Source organism: Eschrichtius robustus, chromosome 1, assembly GCF_028021215.1.
Source record: "Eschrichtius robustus isolate mEscRob2 chromosome 1, mEscRob2.pri, whole genome shotgun sequence".
NCBI classification, from domain to species: domain Eukaryota; kingdom Metazoa; phylum Chordata; class Mammalia; order Artiodactyla; family Eschrichtiidae; genus Eschrichtius; species Eschrichtius robustus.
The window spans coordinates 155,302,279-155,315,098 of NC_090824.1; the positions used below are offsets into that span (position 1 = coordinate 155,302,279).

Below are 12,820 nucleotides of genomic sequence, written 5' to 3' on the forward strand. Positions count from 1 at the left end.
CCCAGGTGGGCTTCTGTTAGACAAATGGAGCGTGAAGTGCTACTGATTGATCCCATTTCGGCAGCACTGCCAGAAAAGGCTGCACCCATCTGCTATCAATTGCATGTTTTCCGCCTCTTAACAGTCAATGTTCTGGTGATGTTGAAAACCTCAAACGCATTTAAATACAGAAGCAAACACCCATAAGCGGGGGCTGAGGTGCTAAGCCATTTATTTGCTTTAACACGAAAAGTCTGGGATTGCCTGGACCACACTTGCTTTGTTTATGTGCAGGTAGGTGAGGTAGGCAGGGCTGAGTAGAGTGAGGGAGGGTAGTGTGTGGTTTTCATTCTCATTTGCCATCTCTAGTTTTTGAATAAGATGACTATTCAAGACGTTATTAAAAAATGGAAGCACGGCCTCAGAATGTCTGACAGGAATGGATTCTTACCCTTAATCATCAATGGACTTTGTAAGTTTGCAGATAACAGGAAATAGGTAAACTTACTTTATATATAAAGCAACGACAATTTTGAGCCACATGGATATGGAAAAAGCTCCAGTTTAATAAATTTAAAAGAAAGCTTGCAATCCCTTCCCCCAGAAATATCAATATTAAAGGTCTATACCAGCTTTTACCACAGAATAGAATTAATAGTGATATGTACCTATAAAATTAAACATATGTGGGTATTTACTTCCTAATTACCAAAAGCGATTCCAGTGACTAGAAGAGGTGGCAATTAGAGCTTTTGCATGAAATAAATTCATCATTTCTACTGGAAACACGTTAAAATATATATATATATATATATATATATTTTAAATAACCCTCTAGGATTTGAATCAAAACAATTTTTTTTTCTGTACAATAAGGGATATTTCAAAGTTAAAGTTCACTACTGTGAAAAGAGGGGTTAGTAAATATTTTTATTTCATGAGCAAGTATGTAAATGGGGAATTAATTTTGCTTGGAAAGAAAGGTCAAGTGCTTTAACTGTGCCATTTCTACAAAACTAAGTACCCGCAAATTCTGAACAAGTATAGCAGTAGTTCACCTGCTTAGGAACACTTTGCTAAGCATTATTTTCCACTGTTATGTACACTTTCATTTCATAAACCTCTTTCTTACGGAAAGATGAATGATCCGAATTTGTAAGACTTTTCTCTGGTGGTCATCTTCATTAGTCCAAAGTAGCAATAACCTACCTATTTATGACACATTCATTTTAATATCATTAATAATGGCATTTTTGTCCTTTGAAGTTTACCTTTTTGTTGTGGTGGTGGTTTTATTTATCTTCTGAACAAAGGAAAAGTTACAGGATCTCTGAGAGCAAATAATATTTGGGAGTCAAAAATGATGTATAATGAGGCAATAATAATTTTTTTCTTGGATAATTCAAAACGGACCTGACAGTAATTCTAAAAAGTCATCTAGACTGTAAGCAATATTAGCATATTTACAATAACTTTGCACCCTCTTCCTGACTGTCTAAAGGCACAGCTTACTTGAACAGAGCAGTTTATTAATTTAAACAAGTGTGAATCACATCCCAGATGAAATGCAAACTAAATATTGAATTTTGTCTCAGAAATTACACATTTTCACAAACTTTTCAGTCATTTCTGCCCACTGTGAAACTTTTCCACCTATCTCAGTTTTAAAGATTATTTCGATAACGAAGAAAGAAACCCTGCACAGAACATAGCCTTGCCTATTTCAGATAAAAGAGCCCCATAAACACCAGATGGGGGATTTCAGGACAAACTTAATGGATTCTACGTTCCCAGTTAACTAATGAGTGAATTCAATCAAATACTTACTTTTACTTTCTTAGTGACTTGAAAGAGCAAATTAAATTGATACATAGGCATCAGGTCAATCAAAATTAAACCTTGATCCTTCTGCACATAGATGACGACCCAGTTTCTTAGGGTCCCTGCCCCATCATATGAATTAATTGATTCTTAAAACACTGATGTCTTTAGTCTTATGAATTAATGTAAAGCTACCTTCTCCCTAGTGTTAACCACCCGCTCTAAGGATGACGTTCTATAAACTTTCTAGAACTGAACTGCTCTATCCACCTGGCTTCCCCATTCATTTTCACATTCTGGAAGAAAGAAGGAAAGACGGGAGAAAGAAGAAATGAATCTCATACAAAACCCTTTCCTCCAGGCCTCCCATTTTTCTCTGTTGCAATCTCAGCCCCCACGGCTTCAGCTCATCCTCACATCTGAAGGAGAACCAGAATGTTCGGGAGGTTAGCCAGAGGCTGAAGAAATATTTACATTAACCCCAAGCTAGGAACTAGCTTGTATGATCAGCAAAAGCAGTAGAAGAAAAAAAAAAAAAAATGTAAGGACTTTTCTTCCAGAATTTCAGAATACTTTTACCACAAGACTCATTGAATCTTCTAAAGAAAGGTTAAGTATCATGTAAACTAAATGGCTTTCTTTAGGCTCAAGTAAAGATAAATCCTCTAAAATCTTTAAGATATAATCATTCTGAAATATATTCATCAAAGACATGTTTAATATAAAAAATCTTGAAAGGAGACTCTGGGCTGCTTCCTTAATTTTCTATAGGGTACCAGATTCTACCCTGAGAAAGTACTAAATGATTTGGTCAGTCTCTTCATTCTTTCTCGTTGCTACTGAAGCACTACAGAATCTGCTGTTCTTTCCCAAGGCTTTCTGTTAACTGTTTAGTTACCAGTTCCGGGAAAAGTGCAGGGTTGGCCCCTAAGAATGCCTAGGAGAAGAGATCCAGCCCAGCTTCCTGGGCAAATCAAAACTCTTCCTCCTCCTCCCTTCCTTCTCATTCTTATAAACAATACTTGCTCACTCATTGATTCCAGAATTTTACAGGTGTTGTTATATATTCTCTTTCTCTTCCATTTTGTACCCCCTAAGTTTCTTCCCAAACTCTACCCAAATGGCAACCTTATATGAGCACTGATGAAAACTGAGCTTACTACTATGGATGCAAATTTTCTTTGAAAAATAAACTCAGTTTTCAGATATGTGGTTTAAAAGGCTCTCATAATGAATGTTCCAATTATCATTAAAAACCACACCAACATTAATAAGTGATAGGCACTAAGACCATTTTTTCTGTGAAGGGCAAGACAGTAAATATATTTTTAGTTTGTTGGCCACCTGGTCTCTATTGCAACTACTCAACTCTCCTCTTGTAGCATGAAAGCAGTAATAGACAATGTACACAAATGAACAAGACTGTTTTCCAATAAAACTTTATTCAAAAACAAGCAGCCATCTGCATTTGGCCCATGGGCCCTAGTTTGCTGACCCCTAACCTAGAGAAATGCCAATCATTCAGCTGTGGTGAATTATAGAGATGGAAGTATTTAAAAATTTTTTCCCAGGTTGGTAACTGACAGTACAAACACACTGATAAAGGTATCAAGAGATACTGACCTAAGAACAATTTAAAAGAAAAAATAACTTTTAACTCACCATAGCCCACGAGACTCTGGCCAACATATCTAAAGACATGTTTGTTAACAAAAACCAATAAAGCAATAAAACTTATAAAACTGTTCTTCTATCTGAGGAAACAATGTGGAAAACACGTGCTCAGGGCATCCATGTAAAACACATGAGTAATGAGCACTAGCAAATTAGGTCTATTCCCGTGGCATCATGTGTGACTCCACAGGCAAGGGGAGTGACCACATCTGGGCCATCATTCAGCAGGTGCTACACGCTGGCCCTTAGGTGACCAGGAAATCCTCATTCCGAAGTCAGAACTTACACCATTCAGTCCGAAAGAGCTCCACTACGATAACAAGCTTTGCATTAGGAACATAAAGTAGCAGAGCACTAATGCATCTGTGTCTAGCCAGGAGCCACTGTTGTTCATCTGCAGGTCATGGAATCCGATGGTTTTGTGACCTCACTCCTGCCTTCCTCTCTAGTTTGATCGCATGACATCACCCACCCTTCTCATCCCTTTCAAGTTTCTCAGAATGTGTTCTCCCTCCTCTCTAAGTCTTTGTCCATGTGGTCCCATCTTCCTGGAAAGTTCTTCCTCCTTGTCAGGCTAACCACCACTCATGTTACAGGTCTCAGCTTAGACTCTCTTCTTCCAGGAAGCTGCCCTTCCACCCCCAAGACGCTGCCCACAACCTAATGCCTGAGGACAGAATCCACCTCCGAACCCCCAGCACTTGGCAGGATGTCTGATACACGATGTGCTCTACATTTGTTCAATAAAATGAACAAACAAACAAATGCATGCCAGTGGCAAAATAAAATTCCAAGTCAAAAACTCCAAATTATAAAGTCAGTGTTTTTTTGGTTAACCAACTAAATATTCTGTAGTGTCTATTTCCTCCCCTACCTAAAGAAAGGGAAATAAATATATGTACTAGGTGCCTCCCAGATTGAAAGGCCTGTGGTTCTATTCACCTGGAGGAAACAAGGACTAAATTACTTTTTTTTTTTTTTTCTTTCCTCTGCAAGCTTTTTTTTTTCTCTGCATATATTAAAGCCAGCCCCTCTGGCCCACAGGCAGTTAATGTGCTGATTTAGCGTTGTTTCTGACCTCCTGTTCCTGTCTTTCTCCATTAATCCCACCGCATTTTAATGTTTTAATTCCAACACATAATTTTACCATATCAGTTAGCCAAACCTGCTTAAGTTCCACTTGCCATGATAGCTTTTAACCTCTTATTCATTACCATAATTCTATGCTTTATATTATAGACTGGTCAGCTTTTCACTTAAATGCAAGGGGAAGAAAAGGGTGCTAGAGTTTTAAAAGCTGTACATCTCAGAGGCTAAGGAAGGGGGTGAACGGGAAGAAAATGGCGGCTGCGTCATGCCTGGCTGTAAGAGCAGATCAGCGACATGGGGTGCAGACTATCCAAAGAAATCCTCTAGCCCTGATTCTCCTCTGCACCAGAGTCACCAGTAAACCGGTAGCACGTCAGAGTCACTTTCTGAGGCACCGCGTGGGGCTGAGGATTGGCTCTGAGGCAGCCCAGTTAAAATGAGCTTGTGCATTCTCATTCTTAAGTTTCCAAACTAAATTAAGTCTAGAATATTCTGTGACAAATTAATCTCCGGAATCACAGGGAAATGTAAAATATACTTTAAGAAAATGATACGATCATGTTGAAATGGCACAGGTTGACAAGGGGGTTAATCTGTGTTTCTACTCTTGCCATTTTGTTTAAAAGTTGGGGCAGGTTATATTTAGCTTTATTTCTTACTCCTCCCTAAAAATTCTCTGTCTCTAGACCACTGATGGACTCAAAAGACTGGCTTTTTTTGGTCCATGAACAAACAGCTGAGTTAGTAGGCACCCTGGTCTGGGAGGGGTGTTGGATTTGCCCAAGCACCTTCATCTCACCAGCCCTGACTTCCTCAGGAGTTACCTGTGGCTCAGTGGAAGCCCACAGGTGCACCATGACACAAGGGATTTCAGAAAGTTCCCCGTGACTCAGGAGAGCCTGGGGGAGGCTGGCTACCAGGAGGGGGTGGGCCATGCCTGAACCATCACCAAGCTAGCAACCCACCAATGCCAACATGATTTCTCTTCACATGACTGACCACTACTCCAGCTTTCTGTCCACAGCTACAAAACCCAGTATTGTTCAGGCTAATCGACACTGCTCAGATCTCCAGTCAACGAATGTCCTTCCCACCATGTCCTGGAAGACAGTGACGGCTCACTTCTACCAAAAAATATAAAAAATGTCTCTCCTGTTTTGAAGAAACAAAAATATGCTGAATTTTAACTAGTGTTTCAGTTACTTAAATGACAGAATTTTAGTTGCAAATGTTGTGGGGATCTATAGTTACCATCCAGAAAAAAAAATCTCAAAATTAATAGGAATAATAATAGCTACCAACAAGAGACATTGTTGCCAATTGCCATGATGACCTGCAAATTGGTGGAAAACCCCATTACACAAATAGAAAACCACAAGGAAAGTCACTGGCAAGGTCACGCAGCTAGCAAATGCTGTGGTTACAAGCCAGCCCAGGAAGTACAACTCAAAGGCTGGTGTTCCTTCCCTCACATCAAACTGCCTGGCAGAGGACTTTCTTAGGCCATGCAGAACTTTAAATTACCAGCATCAAGGTGTTATCCAAACACAAAATATGACATAGGTCTGAGGACAGTCATGACTCATTCAACATTGTCAAAGACCCTTCTCATGCAAAAAGGTATTTCCCAACAGTTGGGAGATAAAATAACTGAGCCTTAGAATTACAACAAAGAACAGGAAAACAATAAGTGAACATTTTTAAATAAGAAGGAACAGTAAGTAACAGGTCTGTGATACGCATATGCCAGCACAATCTCTCTTTTAACTCTGACAAGAAGTATGTATTTTAGGGTAAGTCTCACCCCACCTGGAAGTTCACTCAGGGTAATGCTGTGTAGCCAACTCCCAAGAGATACTTTTGTTATCTTTTGTACCTTAGGAGAGGAAAAAGGAAAAGGATACCAAAAAAAAAAAAAAAAAAAAAATCCTTTAAAATCCATGAAAAGGAAGGACAGAATGACCACTGGGGCAGGTATACGGCTAAGTTACAAACAGGAAATAGCTCAAATAATAAATGAAGACCCAAATGACAAAACATGGCATAAGAGGGACATCTCCAATTATTCTTTGTGTCTGTAAAGAAACTTAACACTCATTTGGAAAAGCGTTTCCTATTATGTGAAGGAAACATAACAGCACAATGACATGCAGAATGAAAGGCCATTATTTTCTGCACCTACTAAAATAACACGCTGGCCATCCATCACTGGGGGCCCAAATTCCCACCATTCAGATAACGCTTTGGGACACAGAGTTCTCTGCATTTGTGCATTTACGTGACTTATTCCTGCTCTGCTGGCTAGCACAAAGTTTCTGATCCTCCTACCATGGGTGTTGGCAGGGCACTGGGGTGTCACGGTGGTGGCCAGGGTGGGAGACACTGGGAAGACTCTGAGGTGTCTCAGTTACCCCATGGTGTTGGGGGGTGGTGGTTGGGGGGAGACTAGTAAGGCATCTGACAGGCAAAATCTGTGATTGACCACAGGAAGACCTCTCTCCTGGACTGGAGAGTGTGACATGACCTAGTTTGGTACCCAAAAACACAAACCTGGCCCTGGAGATCTCCAAGGAAGCACGGCTACTACCTGCTAGCTCAGCACAGAGCTGGGGATGAGAGGGCTGTGCAAAGCAATGTAACCAGGGCCATGACACGTGCAGGGAAAAGCACCCATGTCTCAGTCCGTGGCAGTGTTGCTCTCCTAGCAGGTGTTTGGACATGTGTGCATGAGCTGTCAGTGTGTGTGTGTGTGTGTGTGTGTGTCTTCCCCAGGATAATTGGGGAATGTTGCTGGCATCAGGTGGGTGAGAGCCAGGTTTATTAGGCACCTGGAACATGCCCGGCCGTCCCATGAGACAAGGTGCCTCTGCTGAGAAGCTTGGGCCTCCGAACTCCCACCTGTCTATCTCAGGAGGAGCCACTGAGGTGGGACAGGGTAACAGCAGCAAAAAGAGCTGACGTTCCGTGCACCAGGCTTCGCTAAGTGTTTTACACAGAAAAAGCACTGCATCAGGTATCGGGTTAGCTGGGGCTCATCCCACTTCTGCCCCTAAATTCCTTGCTGATGGAAAAACATGACTTCTCTGGGCCTCTGGACTTCCTCAACTATAAAATGAAGGCGTTCTACTGGATGAGTGTTTTCAATCTTTCATTTTCAGCAGTAAGCTCTTCCCTCGAATGGAGCTCTACCAATGTAGAGCACAGGTAAAAGTGGAGACGCTCTGGTTTCAGGAGACCCCCGTTCTCCAAGGGTGACCCCAAGGCATCTCCCTGAACCCAGGGTTCCAGAGAACTTGGTTTGAAAAAGACCACAAACAGCTGTTGAGAGCCCTTTAAATGCTTCTACTTAGGATTGGTGGACAAATTGTATGTATATGGGCTGAACAAAAGGCAGTGGTTTGGTGGGAAAAACTTGGTCTTTGAAAACACAGAATCCTGACTCTCGCACTCGCTGCTCTGAAGTCTACAGCGAAGATGTCTGCAAACCTCTTGCACTCCATTTCCTCATCTATAAAACAAAAATAATACCGCGAACTTGCAGGGCTATCAGAAAGATCAGAGATGTATGCTTCCACCAGCATCTCCTTCATGCTTAAACTGGAGCAGCCACAGTGCAGGCACAATTGCATTTAACTATATTCTTACTACAATCCTATAAGGAAGCTATAGTACTTACAGTATTTTTCGTTATGTACGAGTGAGCCCCTCAATTAAGTTGGGAAGGTCCAAAGTAAAGAAATAAAACAAATCTGGCCTCAATAGATTTCATTATGATTTGCCACAAAGTTCATCAAGGACACCGAAAAGTTTCCATCAATTTGGGACACCTAGCTTCACAGTGTTACTAAATTATATGGTATTTCACTAAGTAGCAAAACCCAAATCATAGGGTGCATTGGACATTTATACCAACATTTCCCAAAGAGTGTGAGATGGTACATTATCTTTCTTTAGAGAATTCCTGGCACATACAATTTTCTTCTGTTGTAATCAATACTAAATTAAAAAATTGAAAAAACTTTCCCCAGGTTAGGGTCCAGCTAACTTATGGCTCCTTGGGGGGGTGGGGATATGAGGTTTTATTCTAAGCTCAAACAGATAAAGATATTCCCTCAGACCAGCCTCATGTAGACACATCTCCCACCGTTTAGAAAGCAGAGCAGACTCACGTGCCCAGACGTTCCTCGTGCTTTTTGCTGTCCTTTCCCCACACTTCAATGTCCAAAATGCCCATCCTGTCAGAGAAGTAGTGAAAGTCAAACTGTTCCTGCCACTGCGGATTTGCACTCTTACACAGTGTCTAGAAAACATGCAGTTATAATATTTATTTTCTTAAAATGGCATTCATTGCTACAGCAACTACACATTCATTTCTTAAACAGCAGGAGATCATAATTATGGTTACGATTGCTCTTATAAAGTTAAACTTTTCTTTTTGGAAACGAAAGGGACTTCAAGGTTTCGGGAATTGGCAAAACATCATACTCTTTTAGCTGACTCCCCAGATTCACTAATTTATCCACCAAATTTGGAGAAACACTGTTATCCCAAAAGAAACCATAAATTTTATATATATAAAATACATACTTTTGATATATATATATATTTATTATATAATATTTATTACACACACACAATAATGACTATTGAGATATGCTCTCTATACAATATTATATCTCAGTAGACATTTTACAGTTGTTCTCTCTTACAAAAGATACTACTAATTGGTTAATCAAATGGAAGTAACATTTTTATTGGCACATCCATTCAGCGCTGGCTTAAGAACTATGTGAATTAACAGTCTGGGGTCTTAATTAACATCTGTCAGATGCATTACATGAGAAACCCGTAACCTGTAGGCCGCTGCCTATTTTTAAATCCAAGTTTACTGAATCCAGTCACTAGAATGAGAGGAAGACTATGAAATTCCACTGCGCCCCAAACCTAAAGATTAACAAATGTGGTCTGAAAACTCCACAAGTGTTCCTGTGTTCTCCGAGAGTGATTTCAAATTGCTTGTGTGTTTGATTCATGGGCAGGACTTTCATTTTTGTTTCATTTACACAGAGATTCAATTTGTGAATAAAAAGTGAGCAAAAATGCAGGCCACTAAGAATCAGGACCTCAGGGCCAACTATTAAATCCTGGGGCCAAGTATCCCCGTGTGAGAAAACAGGGACTGCTCAGACCTCAGCTGCAGCCAACATCACGTAACATCATTTACGCTGTTTTTCATCATCATTGGGCTTAAATATAGCAGATCACAGCATTTTGAAACCATGAAGAAAAAAAAAACCTATTAGACCACGAATTAAGTGCAATATTCCCCAAGGGGGAACGTAGCAGATACTGGACTAATTCTACACTTCACCTTAGTCTAAAAGGGTACGTGTGCTTAGTGATGAATAATTTTTCTATAAATCCTTACCCTGACCCTGGATCGTTAAAGGAATCTTAGTGGAGAGCTTTGGTCATCCTGGATATACTCACTGTGAAGTACAGCCTAAAACTGCCTGGTTAAAATAATTATCTGTATATTTCTGCTGTAACTTGTCTTCAATTTTCTGCATTTCTTATAATAAACGATTCTTCAGTATGAGCTTCAATCCTCTACTCCTTGTGCTGGAGTAAATGACATTTCATATTTGATTTTGCACTGAAAATTGTGCAGCAGAGAAAACCTCTTGCCCCCCTAAATCATTTTCTAACTAGTCTGCTTCAGTTAAGTCCTCTACACTAGAAAGCCCAAACTGCAAATATCCTCAGGCCTATTTTCAAAATCTTCCACTGATGTTTTTCTTCCTATGTGGCTTTTGGCAAATGACTTAACTTTCAAGTACCCTAGTTCCCTCAATCCATAAAACATAGGAAATATTTCTGTCTGACAGTTATGTAAAACTAATTAATTACCATGGTTTGGAGACTAGTGTTTTTGAAATAAAAACCACACCAAATTACTGAGATTAAAAATTAAATGGAAGTTGGATCAGCAGAATAAGATGATTGATTTTTAAAGACGGCTAAAAAAAGCCATTACCTTTGGTCAAAACAAATCACTTTTAATACTTTTTAGATAGTTTAAAAAATCACAGCAAAAAAATCCCCAGCAGCACTAGATGTCTATTTTTAGTGTTCATACCAACAAGTTAGAGAAAGCCCAGAGTACATAATTTTGAAAACATGTTTAGTTAACTCAAATATTTTAATCCAACTATAACATAGTATACCATTTTATTTTTATACGATTTTGAACGCATTTAATAATCCTTTTCCCTCATTCTCTGAAACATAGTTTGCTTATTTTCAAAACAAAAATAAGCCATGCATTCAAATCTATTACTTAATAAGCTTTCTCTAGCTCCAGTTTAGTATATTAAAATAGATTATACTAAGCAATCAAATACCCATATTAATAGACTGCACCTATACAATTATTTTGTTTTCTGGGATGCTCCTAATACAGTTAGGAGGGTTAAAAATAAATTCTGTTCTTGCAAAGTTTAGAGTGGGAAAACATTTTTTTTCCATTGTTTTAATCTTAAAGATATTGTTCTACTTAAGGAACTGACAGAACTTACCTTACTTTTATACCTCTGATCTCCCAGTTTTAACTGGACAAACATCGCTGTCATGCTTCCTCCTGAGACATTCTTTCCTTCCAACAAAGTTATACTTATAATCCCGTTCCAGAGTTGGTTCTTTTTCAAGGACTCTGAGAGCCGGAGGTTGCGTATCAAAGAGGGCTAAAGCAAAAAATAAAGATAACATATAAACTTGCTGATAATTCTTGAGTGTGACTTTGGTGATCAGAGGAATTCCAGCTTTCAATATTTGATTAGAAATAGCACTCCCTGCCTGGTAAAAGTGTTAATATTCTTCACTGGCTTTGCAAACCTGCAATCACAGTTATGTGACTTCCTTCTCAAGCATTGGACTTGAAACATATAGCAAAGCATGAATTCGAACAACACTTGCATTTGGCACTGGCCTGTACTCCCACCTAGATGTGCTCTTTGGTAGGAATCCTTCAGCTGGGCCTTTGGCTATTTTAATAGTAGGAAGGGAAGAAAGGCATTCTGGGAAACAGAGATATAAGAACCAGGCATTGCTTTTCAGGGAAACAAAATACCTCTGGGCATTTAGAAATTATGGTTTTGAATTTATCCTTCACACTTGAATCTGTCCCCACTTCCCTTTATTCCTTGGGCTACAACTAAAAAGCCTAACACCACTGTGAGATCCACAACTCCAGATATAGCCCGTAATCGGCTAGCCAGCCAGATGAGCTTTGCAGAGGGAAGGCTGCATAAAGAACACTGCCCCATGGCTGGGACCCAGTAGGGGTTCAGTAACTTGTTACCTTATTTTTTTTTCCTTTTCTACATTGTATTACTCACACACATCTTAAACAGAATATAGAAAAAGGCAAATATCCCCTATTATTAAATTATAAAGAGGCCAAGCACACTTTATTTTTAATTTCCATTATGTAAATTTTCGAACACACACAAAGATAGAACAACAAACCTCCATGTGCTTATTCATCAGATTCGACATTTTATCAACCTTATTTCACCTATCCCTTCACTATTTTTTTTTCTGCCTGAAATATTTGAAAGCAAAATCCTTGTTTGTTTTTACATAAGCACCATGCCATGATCACACTCAACACAAGTAACCATGATTCCTTTAATACTGTTAAATGCCCTGAAGGTCTCAACAGTGTCTTTTTATGGTTAGTTTGTTTGAGTGAGGATCCCCGACACGATCTGCAGGCTGCATTCAGTTGGCGGAGTTCATTCACGTTCTCCGTTCAATAAGTGAAATGGCACGAGTGTGGACGGCTTGATTTGAGGGAGAAATAAATGGGCTGAAGAAGGTAGATGGTGTCGAGTATCATAGTAAAGCAATGAATTTCTAACACTATATATTCATTCCTGTCATCTGCTCACTCTATCTTCGAGATCATTTAGGCATCAATTTGCTCGGTTTGATGACCAGTTAGTCACAATTTGTCACAACAAACAGTATGTCAGTGCCATGTTAATTACACGCCAGCTTACCTCATCCAACACAGGTCACTCCACCACCCTTAATAAATGATGCAATAATGCCAAGTGTTTGGATCATTTTATGATTTCCTTAAACAAAATACTTTTAAGGAAATCTGTACTCCCAACTTCATATCTGTGTTGCTTTTCTCTTGAAATTGGAATTCACACACATACATGCACACACACAAATGCACACACACACA

At 39.4% G+C, this 12,820-nt stretch overlaps 1 protein-coding gene across 7 annotated transcripts in view; it reads right to left on the reverse strand.

The window, feature by feature from the left end:
- Positions 1–12,820, reverse strand: part of MCTP2 (multiple C2 and transmembrane domain containing 2) — a 189,025-nt gene that overhangs the window by 118,967 nt on the left and 57,238 nt on the right. For 6 of the 7 annotated variants that reach the window (XM_068537524.1, XM_068537521.1, XM_068537515.1 and 3 more), the window contains 2 exons: positions 11,142–11,306; positions 8,733–8,863 (listed from right to left, as the gene is read on the reverse strand). In XM_068537524.1, the coding sequence (XP_068393625.1) occupies positions 8,733–8,863; positions 11,142–11,306 (296 nt within the window). Of the gene's footprint in view, positions 1–8,732; positions 8,864–11,141; positions 11,307–12,820 lie in introns of those variants that run through there. The other variant, XM_068537529.1, reaches the window with a different exon arrangement.